The sequence below is a fragment of the Neltuma alba genome, unplaced genomic scaffold (assembly GCF_004799145.2).
Source record: "Neltuma alba isolate B1F8T4 unplaced genomic scaffold, ASM479914v2 tig00005425_pilon, whole genome shotgun sequence".
Lineage (NCBI taxonomy): Eukaryota > Viridiplantae > Streptophyta > Magnoliopsida > Fabales > Fabaceae > Neltuma > Neltuma alba.
The window spans coordinates 70,892-88,866 of record NW_021634107.1 but is presented as its reverse complement, the minus strand read 5'-3'; the positions used below and the strand labels follow the sequence as shown (position 1 = coordinate 88,866).

At 31.7% G+C, this 17,975-nt stretch overlaps 1 protein-coding gene and 1 pseudogene across 1 annotated transcript; both read left to right on the top strand.

Moving 5' to 3' along the window:
* Positions 1-1,216: 1,216 nt before the first annotated feature.
* Positions 1,217-6,154, top strand: LOC114747736 (vegetative cell wall protein gp1-like). Its single transcript, XM_028936084.1, has 4 exons — positions 1,217-1,592; positions 4,325-4,396; positions 5,526-5,594; positions 6,057-6,154. Exons 1-4 carry the CDS (start codon positions 1,223-1,225, stop codon positions 6,152-6,154), a joined length of 609 nt encoding a protein of 202 aa, XP_028791917.1. The 5' UTR covers positions 1,217-1,222.
* A 5,230-nt stretch (positions 6,155-11,384) lies between these two features.
* LOC114747735 (ras-related protein Rab7-like) lies at positions 11,385-12,962 on the top strand (annotated as a pseudogene).
* Positions 12,963-17,975: the final 5,013 nt, after the last annotated feature.

The following is a 17,975-nucleotide window of genomic DNA, read 5'->3' as shown; positions in this document are numbered from 1 at the left end:
AAATAGAGCAAAATAAGTCATTATTATATAAGTACAATTAAATAATTATCTGGCTGTAAAAATATGAGATGCCCAAACGTTTTCTAATTTCTTGAGAATAAATGTGGAGACCCAATTTGACCAATTGTTCAAACCTGACAATACAAAAGTCATTAAAAATTGGGGAAATCATTGTAAAGTTCCAACAAAAGAATGTAGTATTCTTTAAAAAAAATCTCAATAACAAGTAAGTAATATCAATTTGTTATTATTTTTTACGCTGAAATTTGTTATTGAACGTTGTCAACTTGTTATGAAATGTTTTTTATAATTACGTGTTTTGGGGAGAAAAGAACTCCACAATGATTTTTTGGGTCTTCGCCAGCTCAGACGTGGATCATGGGTCAAGAAAATTCCAAAGCAATCGATCTCCCTAATTAAATGCATCCAGCCTGCATCTGTCAGTGGTAAGGAACAGTGCAACTGAGCTGATTTAATTAATATTCCATAATTTTGACTGATACAGAGTCAACGTGGAGTCAACGAGTCTTGCTATATACCAGAGATTCCTTGCTCGCCGCTGCTTCACAAAGACGGACTTGCACGAAGAAGCCACAACTCTTCGCCGGCGATGCATCCACCGTCTCTGGATACACCTCTCCCCTACTACAGACTCCAGGATTACAATCCAGAGGCCCCCACCTGCGCCTTACTCAGACTCGCCGTCTGCGCCTGCGCCTGCGCCGCTCCTCCTACTGGCCGTCTCCGTCTCCATCTACGCCTGCGCCTGCGCCTGATACAGGCTCCTCCTACTGGCCGTCTACGTCTCCGTCTCCGCCTGCGCCTGACCCCGACGGCCCCTACTTTAGGATGTTGACCAGTGAGTGCTATTAAGAAAATGAGAAAATATATGAAGTTTTTCATTTCTTCAAAACAAAACCCGCGTAGCAGCCACAATAAAAAACAAGAGAAATTAATTTCGTCGTGAACCAAATATTAACGTTGTAAGAAATAGATACTAATTGACTTTAATTTATTTCTGAGTCTTGGCCAGCTCAGACGTGGATCATGGGTCAAGAAAATTCAAAAGCAATCGATCCCCCTCATTAAATGCATCCAGCCACAACGACAGAGGCAGAGTCAACGTGGAGTCAACGAGTCTTGCTATATACCAGAGATTCCTTGCTCGCTGCTGCTTCACAAAGACGGAGTTGCACGAAGAAGCCACAACTCTTCGCAGGCCATGCATCCACCGTCTCTGGATACACCTCTCCCATACTACAGACTCCAGGATTACCCAAACTCGCCGCCTGCGCCTGATACAGGCTCCTCCAACTGGCCGCCTCCGTCTCCGTCTGCGCCTGCGCCTGATACAGGTTCCTCCTACTGGCCGTCTCCGCCTGCGCCTGACCCAGACGGCCCATACTGGCTGCCTCCGATTCTGCCCAGATCGCCGCATGTGCCCCACCGGTCTCTATCAACCATGGTAATTGCAGGACCAGTGATTGGTTTGGTGCTGATTATAGTGGGGTTAGTATCTGCTGGTTTATTTATACGGAGAAGGAACAGGGCGAGAGAAAGAGAAAACCCCTCTGCACCGCCACAACCCCAAGGTATAAAACTCTTTCGCTTTTCTTTCGTTTCAGGATTTTGCTCGGGAAGGTTTGGTAGAATTGGTCTTCCCTCTTCCCTCTTCGTCGTTTTTATTTAATTTTACTTTTACAATCACTCAGTGTTTTGCATAAAAATTATCCATTTTCGTTCTTCTTCTTGGACATTCATAAGAAATTATTATACAAACTTTAAATAAGAAATATGTGTGTGTGTGTGTGTGTGTGTTTTCAAATATCATTCAACGTGATCATGCAGAAAAACGCTCTTCCAATCTCAGAAGCACTCATGCATCATCATGTCACGAGAGTTATTTGTTTTAATTTTTCAACAGTTACACTATCTCTAAAGACCCCTTTTCTAGCTATACATGTAATTTTTTAAATTGACTAATAACCCACTAGCTATATATATGCCTGAACAATTATTTAGATCTCCTCTGCTTAGAGAGAAAATATTTTTTTGAAAAAAAAAAGATTAATAAAACAAGAAGATCTGTGTTTTCTCCTTCCTCTTTTGTCCTTCGGATGTGGGTTCTCCCACTTTCAGATGTGTCCATAAATACACGCATATATATATATATATATATATATATTTATACGCACACTTACACATGCATACATATTAATTTCAGATTTTTAAATTCAATGATGTTAACCTATTAGCTGAAATGGTATTCGAATTTTCTGCATAAAATTGATGTCTTAACTGGTTCTTCTATTGTTGTATTTGAAAACTGGTTCTTGGCATATTTCATTTACTGGTATTATTAATCGAAAATGAAAACATTTTTTTTTGAAATTTTAGCTGAAATATATTTTTAGTCCCTTAATTTTAAAACATAATACTAAACATATTAATTTTAATTTTTAAAACAACCATGATGGTTATAAAAATAATCATCACTTAAGACTAACAATTTTAAAGTTAAAGAACTAAAAATATATTTTTAAAGTTAAAGTACCAAACTAAAATCCTATATAAAATAAAAGCACGAAATATATAATTTTGTCTAAAATTTTTTATGTGACCTACAAGAGCCTTTTGTAAGTAGTATCTCCAAGAGCCATTTTGAAGCTTTTGCGTAGCGAAGTATATGGGATCGCTTACATACCAAGCCCTTTGGAAACGCTTCTCTAGACCCCCCCGGGGGGGGGGGGGAGGTGGTTTAGGTTTTTTCTTTGTTTTTTTTTCATAGCAACAAGTTGGGTTGGTGTGACATCTATTAATCTATTAATGAAAAAATGATAGAAAATACTCATCGCTCCTAAATATAAAACTTACTTTATAGTATAAATTATACTATAAAATAAGTCTTACATTTAAAATAGGAGGAGTAGTTTAAAATTATTTAATTATATGCAAAGATTGTCAATAAAGAGGGGTGAGCAGACAATCTTTAGTTCTATGGGAAAAATAGAGAAAGAATAAGGACACTTATTAAACAAGTTATTAAACAAGATCTCCTGATTAATGACTTATTGGAAGAATTGGTCTTAAATAGAGTATAATGTTATTATGTAATTAATAACTGATCTCATTTTGGTTTTTTTTTTCCCTTCAATTCCCCTTATAACAAAGCCAATTATATATGAAAGGAAAGTACATAAGGTTAGCGCATAAAAGACAATAGAGCATACCGAACACCAACTTGCCAGAAAAGTAGGAAGACAAAACCCATCAACTACGGAGCAATGTTTTAAAAGTCAGACTGGAAGTCAAACCAGAAAGATCAACGGGTCATGGTTCAATCGGTTGAATCGGTCGAACTGTTCGGTCAGACCGGTGACGCAATAATTAATTTAAAATAATATTATATACATATAATTAATATATATGAAAAATATCAAATTATTAAATAATTTAGAAATGTATTTAAATAATCTAAAATTATAATGAAATCATTGAAAATGGACTAAAACCTTATATATTTAAATTTACGTATGTTTAAAATATTTAATGATATTAAAAATTATCAATTCATTCAAATCAAAATATTGTTTTAAAAGATAGACCAAATATCGAAACAAAAAGACTAGTGACTCACAGTTTTAACACCACAATATATGAAATTTTCAATGAAATAATACTATATAATTATAAATAGTCTAAAAATATATTAGGATATTTAAGGGGGTCAATTTTTTTTCTTCTATTTTTTTAAAAAAATGTTTAGTATTTTTTCAGTCAGGCTAAAAAACCGTCCGGTTTTCTAAAAACCGCTTTGGTTCCCGGTCCAACTCCGGTTTCCGGCTTAATGACGGTTCAACTCCAGTCCAATCCGGCTCAACCATGTGAACGGCTTTTTGGTCCAAACCGAGCCGTTAACGAGTCCGGTTGACGGTTCAACCGGTCCAATTGTCCGGTCCGGTCCGGTTCTTTAATCATTGCTACGGAGACTAACAATAATGTAACTATCCATACTGATGACCAAATTAAGATTACCAACAAATTGAAGCATAGAAAAGATATTATAGTCAACTTCCAGCAATATGAAGAAAACCGAGGCTAATTTTGATAATGTAAAAGAAAAAAGGCATTTATATATTTAAGTTAAAATAAGATATTTATTAAGAAAATAATTTGTGTCTTTCTGAAAATCAAATAAAAAACTTAACGAGTAAAAAAAAAACATGGAATTATTGACAAGTGACTTCTATATTGAAGTATCATAAATTCGTATTTTTCTTTGCAACTGTTAATTAGCATTTAATTTCAGTATGTTTTTTTGCAGACGTCAACCACGTACAATTAGAAAGCTATTACCTGCCACCAGCCCCGGCCATGACTTCTCAATCACGACTAGGTAAGGTTAAATTAAGGATTTTTTTTTTTTAGTTTTGACTGGAGTTGACTTTTAATTTTTTAAAAAAAAATCGTTAAAAAAACTTTAAAATTGCAAAATCACAGATTGGAACCTGTTACAAAATTTGTATAGGTTCTAACAACAGTCTAATGGCAAATGAAAATAAAATTTTGACAAAATATCTGATTTGCAATTTCACGATTTTTATAGTCTTCTTTTACGATTTTTTCTTAAATTTTACAACACAATCTTTATAGCTTTAGCTTGTTTGTAACTTGATCCTTAAATTTTAACTTAATACAACCCAATTCATATAATTTAACCATTTACGAATTAGTCCTGTATTTTTAAAAATAAAATTATATATTTCATGAAGTTTAGTGACTAAAATTTAAAATAGTTTAAATTATAGTGACTAAGTTATAGTAAATTAAATTGTTGAAGTTCAGGACCAAGTTACCATCAAGAAAAAACAATAGAGACTAAGGCCTTGTTTGTTTCTGAAAACTATTTTTTGTTTTTAAAAAAATTAAAAAAAATTGTTTGGCTACTTGTTCTCAGCTAAGTGTTTTAAAAGCAAAAAATATATATAAATTTTCTTTTTTAAAAAACAATTTTTAGTTGTTTTCTTGGTTTTTTTGTTTGAAAAAACTGGAAAATTCTTGCTTCTTTATCGATGACTTTTTCTTAATTTAATCAGTATCTGGTCTAAGTATATGTATTTTCATATGTTATTTTTCAGAACAATTATCTAAATAGATTTTTTAATTTGTTTTTCCAAAAATTATTTTAAAAAAATAATTTTATAAAAATTTTTTAAGAACAAAAATAAACAAAAAAAGTACCAGACAAATCCTAAGTTGCAATCTAAGGACTTAGTCACAATCAAGTAAAAAGTAATTCATTTTTTCAATTCAAAATTATGTGTTGCTTCGAATGACGATGACGCAATGCAAATGCAATCTTTGAGAGAACTTTCCACCCAAGTCAATTTAAATTTGTTGGAGTTTGTTTGCTATATCCAAAAGAAAATGAAAGTCTTGAAAATTAAATTTTAATGAAGCATGACAAATCTGTTATTTTCAACTGCGCCTTGCATAATCCAATCACCGTAACGTTGAACAACAAGATCCTTCGCCACTTAACTACCCGTACTGGCCATCAGTCCCAGCCGTGGCTTCTCAAGGACAGCGAGCAGGTAACCCTAAGTCAATCTTTTGGTTTTCACTGTACAGTAACTTAACTCTTAAATTTAATTTGCTGCAATACAATCCTTATAATTTTAACTCAGTCATACAACTTAGTTCATATAGTTTAGCCATTTAAAAAATTAGTCCCTGTATTTTTAAAAATAAAATTATGCTACTTCCATTCCTTAACATGAGATTTATTTTGTAGTTCAATTGCTTTATTATAAAATAGATTTTATATTAAGAACTAAAAGTAGTATATATTTCATGAAGCCTAGTTATCAGAATTTTGAGTAGTTTAAACTATAAGGGTCAAGTTGCAGTAAATTAAAGTTTAAAAATAGAGTCATCATTAAGTTAAAACAAGAGGGACTAAGTTAAAATAAAAAGATTGAAAAAAAAATGAAAGTCTTGAAGAGTAAATTTTAATGAAGCATGACAAATTCGTTGGTAACGACTGGGCCTTGCAGATTCCAACCAATTGCCCTACAATGGAGGTCCTTGGCCGGTCAACGGCCCACAGCCCCAAAACCGTCTCCGGCCACCAGCCGCGCCTGCTTACGGGTAAGGTTAAGTTAAGGGGAAGTTATTATTTCGGTCCCATTGTTAATGTTTTCTTCTATTTTGAAAATTTATATAAACCACTTTTAAATTTAAAATATTAAAATTTTTGTTACTAAAATACCTCACTTTAACATAAGAACTATTTAAATATTTATTTTTGTTAAAAATAATTTTTTATACTGCCATAAAATAATTCTAATGCATATATTTTCAAATTTTCTAATATGTTATAAAATTCATTAATTTTATTATTATAAAACTCTATAATTTTAATTATTCATGATATTTCTTGAAACTTATTTATTTTATTTTAATTAAATGATTTAAAATATGTTTTAAACACTGTATTTTGTTGATCATACAGTGTACATGATATAAATACTAGAGATTATATAAATCGTTTAAATTTATAATTTATAAGTTTTAAATACATTTTTGCCGCAAAAATATATAGACATATATATTTAGTTAAGCATATATTTATTAAGAGGATTAACCTTATCTTGAATCAAGTTTTCCATGTCTGCATCAACTAAATTACTTACACTTTAATCCCAATGCGAAAAACATTATATTAAATAAATAACTATTTTCCAAAACAAATGAAATTAAGAAAAATAACAGGAAACTCTTAAATTATTCAAAAAAATTTAAGTCAAAATAAAGAATTTAATACAACAAAGTGTAAATTAGGATATAAAATTTATTCTAATATAAATTTTGATTAAAATATTTTTAAAAATATTTTTAACAGAGTTTGTATTTAAGTGCGTGTTTTTAAAATATGGATGAGTTCTATGTAATTAAAACAAAATATAGAGAAGTTAGAGTATTTTTACTCTTTTTTTCAATATGATTTATGGTTTCATTTTTTTTTAAAAGGTGATTTTGGTTTATTAAATACAATGGAGTTGTTGAGGAAACGTGGAGATAAAGATGAAGAACGTGTTGAAAATAATTCACTTGCAGCTTATTTTGATAGTTTAATTAAATTAGCTCATCAGAACTATAAGCTAGAAGGAGGTTATTTTCATTACATTCGCCCCCAAACTTCACCACCGGCAACTCCCATCAACATGGATTTGCATTGGGTGCTCATCAGTTTTGATGAGCACCCAATGCTCATCAAATCTGGACGGTCCAGATCTGATTTTAATTTTTATTTTTTTAAAATAATTATTTTAATAGATATAGGATAAAAAATAAAGATAATCTCTTAACTATTATTCTTTAAAAATATAATTTTTTATATTTTAAAATAATTATTTAAAAATATTAAATCTGGACTGTCCAGATTATTATCTGGATGGTCCAGATTGCTCATCAGTGATGAACACTGGGTGCTCATCACCTCATGAGCACCAAATGGGGACCCCATCAACATGCACCCTTAATATTACAACCAATTAGAATCACTTTTACTTCTAATTAATCCTAACAAACGGGCCTTAATTTCTCTCAATTTGAGGATTTTTTTTTTCCCATCTGGGTGTTGTGATGACATGGTAGGCTGCTATTCGCCAGCATTGGAGATTCAGTAATTCCAAGATGGAAACTTGAGTATCTGAGAATTGACCCCCCTCCTTTTCCCTTTCTTTTTGATAAGAAAAGCTTGAAAAAAAAAACAAGGTTCAACATAATTAACGTGATTAAGCAGGTGGTTCTAGCTTAAGAAGGAAGGATTCGCCTAGATGATGATCTGAGACTGAGGAAATCGCCTAAGACGTCAATCCAAGGAATCCGTGGAGGAGTGAACCTAGTCTACAATTTGATTCGAAAGAAAATAGACATGGTGTTATGGTTAAACACAATATATATCCACACGCATATGAGTTGGATATATATAATTTGTTGTTAGCTTTTGCATTTATAGTTCTTAATATAAGACTTAGTTAACTATAATGAAGTAATTAGTAACTTTATTGATCTCACTAATTAGTCAATTGGATTTTATATTAAGAATTGGAGATAAAACCATGTAGTAAATTATTTACTTGAGAAGTGTAATTTGGTGATTTCATCCAACTTCTGCAATGAATGAATTAATATGTGGATTTGCCTTGAATAAGTATTGGGTATGTTATAAGTTCAAGCACAATGATGTTATAAATGACCTAGCCCATAACGGATAGATTGGTTTCAGGTTCTCCTTATATATTTCACGAGATAAAATGAGAAGAAAAGATATGACTTATTTTCTTTCTATTCTGTTTTAGAGGGTGTTTGGTTTCCCCTAAAAGTACTTTTAAAAAATATTTTCACACAAATTGAGATAAAATTTCTCTACATATTTATTTTATATACTGTAAAATTCTTTTTAAAATTATGGTTGGATTTCAAGTTCTCTTTATTATATATTTCACAAGATAAAATGAGGAGAAAAGATGTCACTTCTTTTCTTTCTATCTTGTTTTAATTATATTTACTTTTATAATCAGTTACTTTACTTCCTTCGTTTATCCTATTGTAGTCCGGTATTTCCTTCTGGCCATGCATATATAGTGCGGTTTCAGAAACCACCATGACTCATTTTGAGAGAGACACATAATAGTCAACGGTAAAGTCAACGAATCCGCCGCACCACTGGCCATCTAATCATCGCTTCCATGAGGCATCTTGTAATTAAATAGAAATTTACTTGCTTTTTCTCATTCTGAAACCCAAGAAAGACGCTCTTGAACGGAGCCAACACTTCGCCGCCGGCCATATCGCTGCCGCGGTCTCCACTACGGATTAGACTATGATTACCCCATGCAGCCGCCTCCTCCACCTTCCCCGCCGCCACCTCTTCGAGCTTGGCCGGCGGTTCCTTCCTCACTTGTAAAGCCGCTGCTGTATGGGAGAAGAGTTATTTCACAGTTCGAACTAATTACGATGACAGTGATTTGTTCGCTGCTAACTTTGGGGTTTTGCGTCATTTTCTTCGTATGAAGAAAGAAGAGAAGGCCGAGACGATCTTTGTTGAGCAATCAGTCTCCACAAGCACAGCAACCGCTAGGGAAATCATTTCTGCTTTTCTTTATTTCAACCATTTGCATCGAAGAGTTGGCTTAAGAAAGAAATTGTGTTATTTTTCCCAAAGCTTCTTTAAGATATATATGGGCCTGTTTTTTTTTATTTTCTTATTCTCAAAACAATTTTACAGAATTGTTTTTTAGAACAAGTTTGAAAACCAAAAAACAAAAGAATTTGTTTGGACAATAATTTTAAAAAATCATGTTTGACAAAAAATTATAGAAAATTACACTTGGTAGGTAATAGTTGTCGCTGATAATAATAAGTGGTAGATAATAGGTAAAAAGAAAAGAAAATTTCTCAAAATTATTCAAAACAAAAAATAAAAAACACAAAAACAAAATAAAAAAACGTGTAAATTTTGTTGGTTTTTTTTTAGTTTTTAAAAACATATTACTGTTTTTTTTTTTGTTTTTTAAACAATCAACTAAAAACCAAACAAGTTTTTTTTAAAAAAAACAAAAATTGTTTTCAAAAAAAAAATCAAACAAGTTCAGAGTCTTAGAGTTCGACCTCTCTATTTGATCTAAGTCCACACACAGCAAATCAAACCTTTAACTTAAACCCAAAAAATAATATTGGTTAAATTTATAGCTCATTTTTTCACCAAAACTTTCCACCATGCCCGAGATTGCTGAGCATATCATCTCCACGAGTATCATCTTAATTAGCTTCTGAACGTTGGCTACTGTAATGAACACTCCCATAACGGCATCAATCCCAGCCAGCATGCGCTCATGTGTCAATTGGGCCTCGAGTCTCATCTAGCCCATATACTGGGCCCTTATAGCCACTTGGGCCTGGGTCCATAACATTTCCCTCCCCATCGAATTTGACCGTCCTGTCCTCAAGGTCAAAGCTGTCGCAAAAAAAGTTTCTTAAGCAAACCAACCGGTGTCACAATGTGGCAAACTAGTATTTGAATTTTATTAGAAGATGTGCTCATACTTAGTGCCTGATAGGGCTTCGTATATGATTGCCTTCAATAAGAGAATTCTTATACCTAACTGAAAAAAATTTTTAGGAAAGAAATGTGGAGAGTTGGCTTCGATCTGAAATGGGCCGTAGAACTTCAAAGCCTCTAGTTTCGCCTGCTAAGTACGCTTAGCTGTCGGTAAGGTCGAAGTTTCATCAACGCCTGGTCTCCAACTTCAAAATATAGATCAGTATGCTTCATATCAGCATACTTCTTTTGCTTTCAGTTAGATGAATTAAGTTTTTTTATAACAAATGTATCTTGTTTAGAACCATTACTTGATTAGGCAAAAAAATTATAAATTTGAGAAGCAATGCAAATTGATATCTTATATTTAAAATGTGTACACACACATATATATATAAATGACACATATTTGTTGGAAGATTTTTTATGATCCATTGGACAGGTGTGATTTTTTAAAATTGTTTTGGTTGTTACAATTATTTTGTTTTCCTGGGGTGTATAATGTTAATGAATTCTCTGATATGTAGTTTGTTCTGGCAAGTTTGTGCTTGTTGCTTATTTGTAAAACTTGATCGAATTTGCTAGACTGCATCTTCATATAGTTTGCGTTTCCATTTCAATCGTGAGAAGATAATGAGTAAATGCTTCAAGATCCTTAAATATGGATTTATATTGGGTGCTATCAGTTCTGAACCGTCCAGATCTGATTTGGACGGTCCAGATTTATTTTTTTTATTTTTATTTTTTAAAAATAATTATTTTAATAGGTATAAGATAAAAATAAAGATAATCTCTTAATTATCATTTTTTAAAAATATAATTTTTTTATTTTAAAATAATTATTTAATAATATCAAATCTGGACTATCCAGACCAGATTGCTCATCACCTGCTGAGCATTGGGTGCTCATCACTTGTCCCTTAAAATATAAGAACTTCTCATTGGAAACCAGTTTCTGTTTGGCTTGTGAAATTTTGTTTTAGGAAATATCCTTTAGGATTTAGTGGTAGCATAAACCGAATTTATTATATATCATGCTGGTCAGGTGCTGCACACCGGTTTTTTGTAACTTACGACCTAAGTGGGATTGATCGTTTGCTGAATTAGTCACCACGCTTTCTTTTTCTAATTGGGATTTCCTTGACTTTGGCAGGGTTGGTAAACATCATTGAAGAACCAGTATGCCCGAGACTCTTTTTATTAACTGTCGGAATGATTTGATGAGTATTTCTTTATTTCAATTGTATTTGTGTTGGTATGATCATTATTGTTTTTGTATGTGTATGTGAACCGTAAGTTCAGTAATCAATATAAGGCTACCTTATTTTCTCACCGAGGAAGCTCAATTTGAAGATAGGCTATTCACATTGCAGGTGAGGGACGTAAAAATGTAAATACCTTTTTGAATAACAGTATGAGAAATTTTTTTTATTCAGTAGAATTTCTCTGCTCTGCTGTGAGCTTGCACAGTCTTGCAGGGTGAATGTGTCATTTGATATAAAACTTCGCTATGCCCTTTAAGTCTATCTGTTTCGCTCAGCTCGTGATTGTATGTTGCATTAGTTCTTAAAAGTTAAACTTACTCTTTTTGTTTCACTTGGTTTTCCTCAAAGAAAAGCGTTTTCAAATTCAAAGTTAAATGACGTTTTATGTTTGTACTCTCAATGTTTGTGGAGTGCCCACATTTTTCATTTACTAGTAATTGGCAGCTCTGCGGATAAGAATTTCTTTGCATGACCTTTTCTGTCCTTGCTGTAATACAATCTTAAGCATGAAATTTTGGCTGGTCAGTGGTCAAAATTCTGATATAATGAAATCAATGTTGCACATATTGACCATTTTGTTTGGTTTAGGATTCTAGGATGGGGATGCCTCGGACTGTGTAATGTAGAAAAAGAGACTACAGTATAAAGTTTTTCGCTGTTCGAATCTGCATATAAAATTCCAAGATTGAGAATGTCTCCCTGTATGTGTAGATTTGGGATACCGCTGATCAGGAGAGGCTTCAAAGTCGTCGTGTTGCTTTCTACCGCGGTGCAGATTGCTGTGTCCTTGTTAGTGATGCAAATGTCATGAAATCTTTTGATAATCTCAACCACTGGCGTGAAGAATTTCTTATTCAGGTGGCTGTTAATTCAGGATAGTAAGAAATTTAGCTTAAGTAAATTAAAAATGAATGTTTCTGACAAGCTATTGATTTCACAGGATAGTCCATCTGACCCAGAAAACTTCCCATTTGTTATCTTGGGAAACAAAATGGATGTTGATGGTGGTAATAGCCGAGTTGTAAGTTGCTTCTCCCTTCATGGCATGTTTGCTTCCTGTGATCCATGAAAATAGCCATATAACTAAGTTATATCTGGATTGGATAGACCTCCTGGTGGAGTTCTTAGAAGATTTGTAACGCTTCTTCTCCTCTGTCTTTGGAGAGTCATTTAATTACAAGTTGTTCTAGAAGTGTACAAGTTTTTGACAACACTTTTTTACGAATACCTGTTCAGGTCTTATGGATATCAAATTTGAACGGGTTAATTTTCAAACCTGACTTGACATTGAGTTACAAGATGCTACTGATTTGATTTGCAACATATTGTCAAAGTTATTGCAAGCGATAGAATGTCTGATGATATTTTGGAATATAGAAATTCCGACATCCAATTTGACCATTTGCAAATAGAATTCTGAAACCTAGAGATCCAGTTCTTTTGTGACAATTAAAATGTCTGGCATCAAGCAGGTAGTTCGGGCTCTAGAAGGCAATATTTCTTTGGATGATCTGAATGAGGGGAGCACACCTGGGCACAGCAGAGCATTTAGATTCTATTTGGTGCAAAGCATTGAAAAGGAGAGATAGGGATTATGATTGCAATTAAATAAATTATTAAAATTTTTTTTAGCATGAGTAATTACTTGTTATGTAGGATTAGACAAACCAATGAAAGTAGGACTGGGGAATATCACTTCCTTCTATAATATTCTTCAATCTCACATACATGGATTTATCTAATCCCATGTAACAAGTAATCTCTTATGCTAAATTACTTTTTCAATCTCAATTCCAAGTTCTATCTTCAGTTTCAATATTTTGTGCCAAACCGTACGCCTTTGAAAGTTCGGGTTATGATACTGACTAGTACAATGAGGACCTAAAGAAGTTCAGTAAGCTGCCTCTAGAGCGAGAAACTAGTGAATACAGTGGGCCCAGTGGCGATTATGGTCAACAACATTCTGCCTCAAGCAGTTCAGGCCTACAAAATACACGAGAAATAACGGGGAATGTGGGACGGGAGATTGGCTGAGTTTTGGTGGAAGCCTTTGAGTCTTTGGCTGATAATTTTTATGAGTTGAAGGAGGAGGAGTGGTGTGGCGCGCGGATCCTAGTCTTCCCGTAAAATAGAAGGAAAGATGAGTTGTCACCAAAATTTTAAAAGATTAAGTTTAAAAACCTAAAAAATGTAGTCTACGAAAATCGGATAAGATTCAGGAGTCTATTGTATATAGGGAAGATGTTAGGCACCCCATAATACCTGTTCAAGAGAACAGTTACCATAAGTCAACTACTCAAAATTAATATGACCTTTTTATTATATTTTAATTACCTTAAAAAATCGCTACAAAAAAAAACATGCTACTAGCGAGGGAATTTAGTGACAGAATTTTTTATTTAGCGACAAAATTAGCAAAGGATTAGTGACGAAATTTATTCCGTTGCTAATTATGGATTAGCAAATAATCACAAATTAGCCACGGAATTTTCGTCGCTAATTTGATTTTTGAAAAAATAAAATAAAATGCCATGTGGTACTTCTACCAGTGGCCACATCATAGCAATGACCACCAACCACCCTCCACGGGTCGCTACCACCTCGACGATGACCGTACACATGTCACTGCCACCTTATCTTTACCTACCACGTGTGCTGCCACCTCACATGTTTTCTTGTGACACCACATGCTGCCACCATATAATTCCTTCCTCAAAATGACTTCTTTATGGCTCGAACCCATGATCTCTTCTGTGCACGCTTGCGGCTTTATCAGTTGAACTGCAATAAACCTATTAACTATTATGTAAAATTAAATATATATATATATATAATTTTTTTATACAAACAATTATGTATACACATATATTATTAAAAACTAAAAATAAACTATATGATAATTTTAATCATAACTATTTTAACGATTAAATAATTTTTAAATATGTGTTTTACTATTTATTTAAAATGTTTTATTTTCTTAAAAAAATTTAATATAATTTTAATTTCCAATGACACTAATTTTGAATTTTAAATCATAAATAATTTTTTTAAATTTATTTTTTAATTAACATTAATAAGATATACAATTTAATTATATACGTATTATACTACATTATATTATATTATCTATATGTGCTTTATGCATTTGATGAAAACCATTTATAATTAGTCAAAAAAAATCTTGTTATTCATGTCACCAAAAAAAAAAATTTGTTATTCAAAAAATAGCTACCATAATAAAATCTAATAAATTATTCTATATCAAAAATTAAATGATTTGAATAGATTATGATAAACAATATTCTCCTCTTTGTACATGTATCCTATGTAATTTATTTTCTTAAAATTCTTTGTATATATCATTTGCTTTTGCATTGAAGACCAAAATCAATCTATATCATGAGTATTAATTATATCATGATTAAATTTCATTGTTTGCTGGTCAAAAAAAATTTCATTGTTTAATAATTGAAATTCAAAATTCACTTCAATATTAGTTGTTTTCATATAAATTTATTTTTCGGTTTTGAATATATATATCTTTCAATATATTGTACATATGATAAAATTATTTCTTTCTTATATCAGTTTGTATAAGAAAGTTATAATATTCTTATTATATTTTTAATTATTATTAATAATCAAAAGGAATTGATTTTCATGAAATATAAATAATGTTCTAAGAAATTGTCTTCCTATTCTCAGGATATAACTAATCATGACATGAATGATGACAATACTTTCATTAACACCAACTCCACAAATATATCAATTTATTTTGCAATTAAAAATATGTTTAAATCATTATATTCTTAATTATGTTATTATATAAATTGTTGTAAGATTATAATTTAAAATAATAAAATTTAAAATTAGTGACGAAAACTTTTGTAACAAACAATTTAGCGACAAAAATTTCTGACAAAAAAAATTATGTCACTAATTTCATCGCTAAATATTTACTGATGGAAATTTTGACAGAATTTAGCTGCTAAATTTAGAGACAAAATTTTCATTTATAATATGTCAAAAATTATCGATAGAATAATTTTTCATCATTAATTCCATCGGTAATAAACTATTTTTTTTTTAGTGTAGTAAAGATAGAAACAAAGAAAAAAAATTTTATTTACAAAAAGGGAAAAGATAAATTATTTATAAAGCTAGACTTGACTAAGAATAAAAACCTAGAGCCTATGTACCCTTTACAGGGATCAAAGCCCACGTAGTTCGAGAGTAAAAATGCATGTCACTTGGTTGCTATTTTTTAGAAAATATTTTTTAATATATGAAAACAATTTTTGTATTTTTATTTAGAAAATATTTTTTGAAAGAAAGTTTGGATTACCCTCTCTATGGAGGTTCATATAACCTTACACGAAAGAATAATCGTTCGAGCTAGTGAAGGTTCCAAAAACCTCACACGGCTCTGAAAAACATTTTGAGATTATATATATTTTTAAAAAAACTTTTTGTTTTATTACTTATTTATAAACATGGGGACAAAATTATTTTCTTTCTTTTTATTTTAAGAAAAAATTTGCACAACCATGTTGGTATTTCTGCGGAGACTTCCATAATTTCACACGGTTTACTAATGAATCTAAATATTTGCGGAGGTTTTGAAAACCTCACACAATATAGATTTTAAAAAGGAAGTGCTTTTGAAAATAAAAAGAAAGAACACCCAAAAGTAAGTTATCATAAAACTCAAGTTAAGCATAGTAGTAGGAATGAAAATTCATATTTGATATTCCACTTATCAATTGGCTAAAAAAAAACAGAGAGAATACATTATGTAATAAGCCAATAAAAAAAACTATATACACATATTAGCAAAATGACATGGACAAAAATAAAATAAATAAAATAAAAAAAGGAAGAAAGTGAGTATCAAAGTGAGTACACATGGGGATAATAGATAATGACATATTTTGAACAAATCAAAGAGAAGGGGAGTAGTGAGGATTAATAAAATCATGTTTGATTAAGCCCTCTAGCCATCACTAGTCAAACTCACAGTGATAATAATCACAAGAGTATAGGCTTTCCCTGGGTAGAAGAAAGAAAATGATGAATAATAGACTTTTCTCTAGTTAGGCCTCCTGTCTCTTTCCTCAACCCAACTCATTATCATGAAATGAGATGATAGAAAAGCTTTCTACCTTGCCTCCTTTGCCACTAAAAAATTCTGAGTGTCTTCCTCCAACCCTTACTTTTTTATTTATAGGCTCCACCTAGGGCTTTCTAATTTTTCTCTAATTTTTGTTTTTTAATTTTCCTCAATCATCACTTATAATATAACTTCTTATTTAAACACCAAATTGTCATCAAATTGTGATTTTTTATTTTAATTTTTTTTTAAATTTTTACAATTACGACCCCAAAAGATATTTCTAAATTGAGAAGTCAATCATCTTAAATAGGAAATTTTGATTTTGATTTTTGAATTTTCTTATTTTTCTTTTTTGAAGACTCCATCCTGTATTTTCTAATTGGAAGTCAATTCACTTTTATTCTTATCTTTATTTTATGGGAAAAAGACAGAAAAATGCACCTCCAACTCCAAAAGCCCAGAAACGTCCGCCCAATTCCACAAATCCCATTTTGGTACCATGAGACCAAATTATGATTATTATGTGAAAGGAAAAGACCACATTGCCCTTCATTTTAAATATTATTTTTAAAATATCACAGCCCCTATTGGCCGGCCGGTCATCGGACCTCCGGCAGCAGCGGTCACTGGAGCTCCGGCGACCAGCCGACAATTGGTCACCAGAGCTCCGGCGGTCGGAATTTTTTTTTTTTGAAAATTTTTACAACTTCAATATAACGGTTAACAACTTTTGTAATACTATTAACAACTTCAGTATAGCAATTAACAACAGCTTTTCTAGAAAATTCAACAAACTCCGGCGACCGGAAACAATTATTTTGAAAATTTTACAACTTCAATATAACCGGTAACAACTTTTGTAATGCCATTCACAACTTCAATATAGCAATTAACAACAGCTTTTCTGGGAAATTCAACAAACTCCGGCGACCGGAAACAATTTTTTTGAAAATTTTTACAACTTCAGTATAGCGGTTAACAACTTTTGTAACCCTATTAACAACTTCAGTATAGCGGTTGAAAAAACCTGTTGTTAACCGCTATACTGAAGTTGTAAAAATTTTCAAAAAAATTGTTTCCGGTCGCCAGAGTTTGTTGAATTTCCCAGAAAAGCTGTTGTTAATTGCTATATTGAAGTTGTGAATGACATTACAAAAGTTGTTAATGGTTATATTGGAGTTGTAAAAATTTTCAACTTCAGTATAACGTTCACAATTACGTTTTTTTGAAAATTTTTACAACTCCAATATAACGGTTAACAACTTTGATATAACAGTTAACAACAAGTTTTTAAATTCAAAAAGTGACATTTTTATAACTTCAGTAATGCCTTTAACAAACTCAAAAACCTGTTGTTAATTGCTATACTGAAGTTGTTAATAGGGTTACAAAAGTTGTTAACCGCTATACTGAAGTTGTAAAAATTTTCAAAAAAATTGTTTCCGGTCGCCGGAGTTTGTTGAATTTCCTAGAAAAGCTGTTGTTA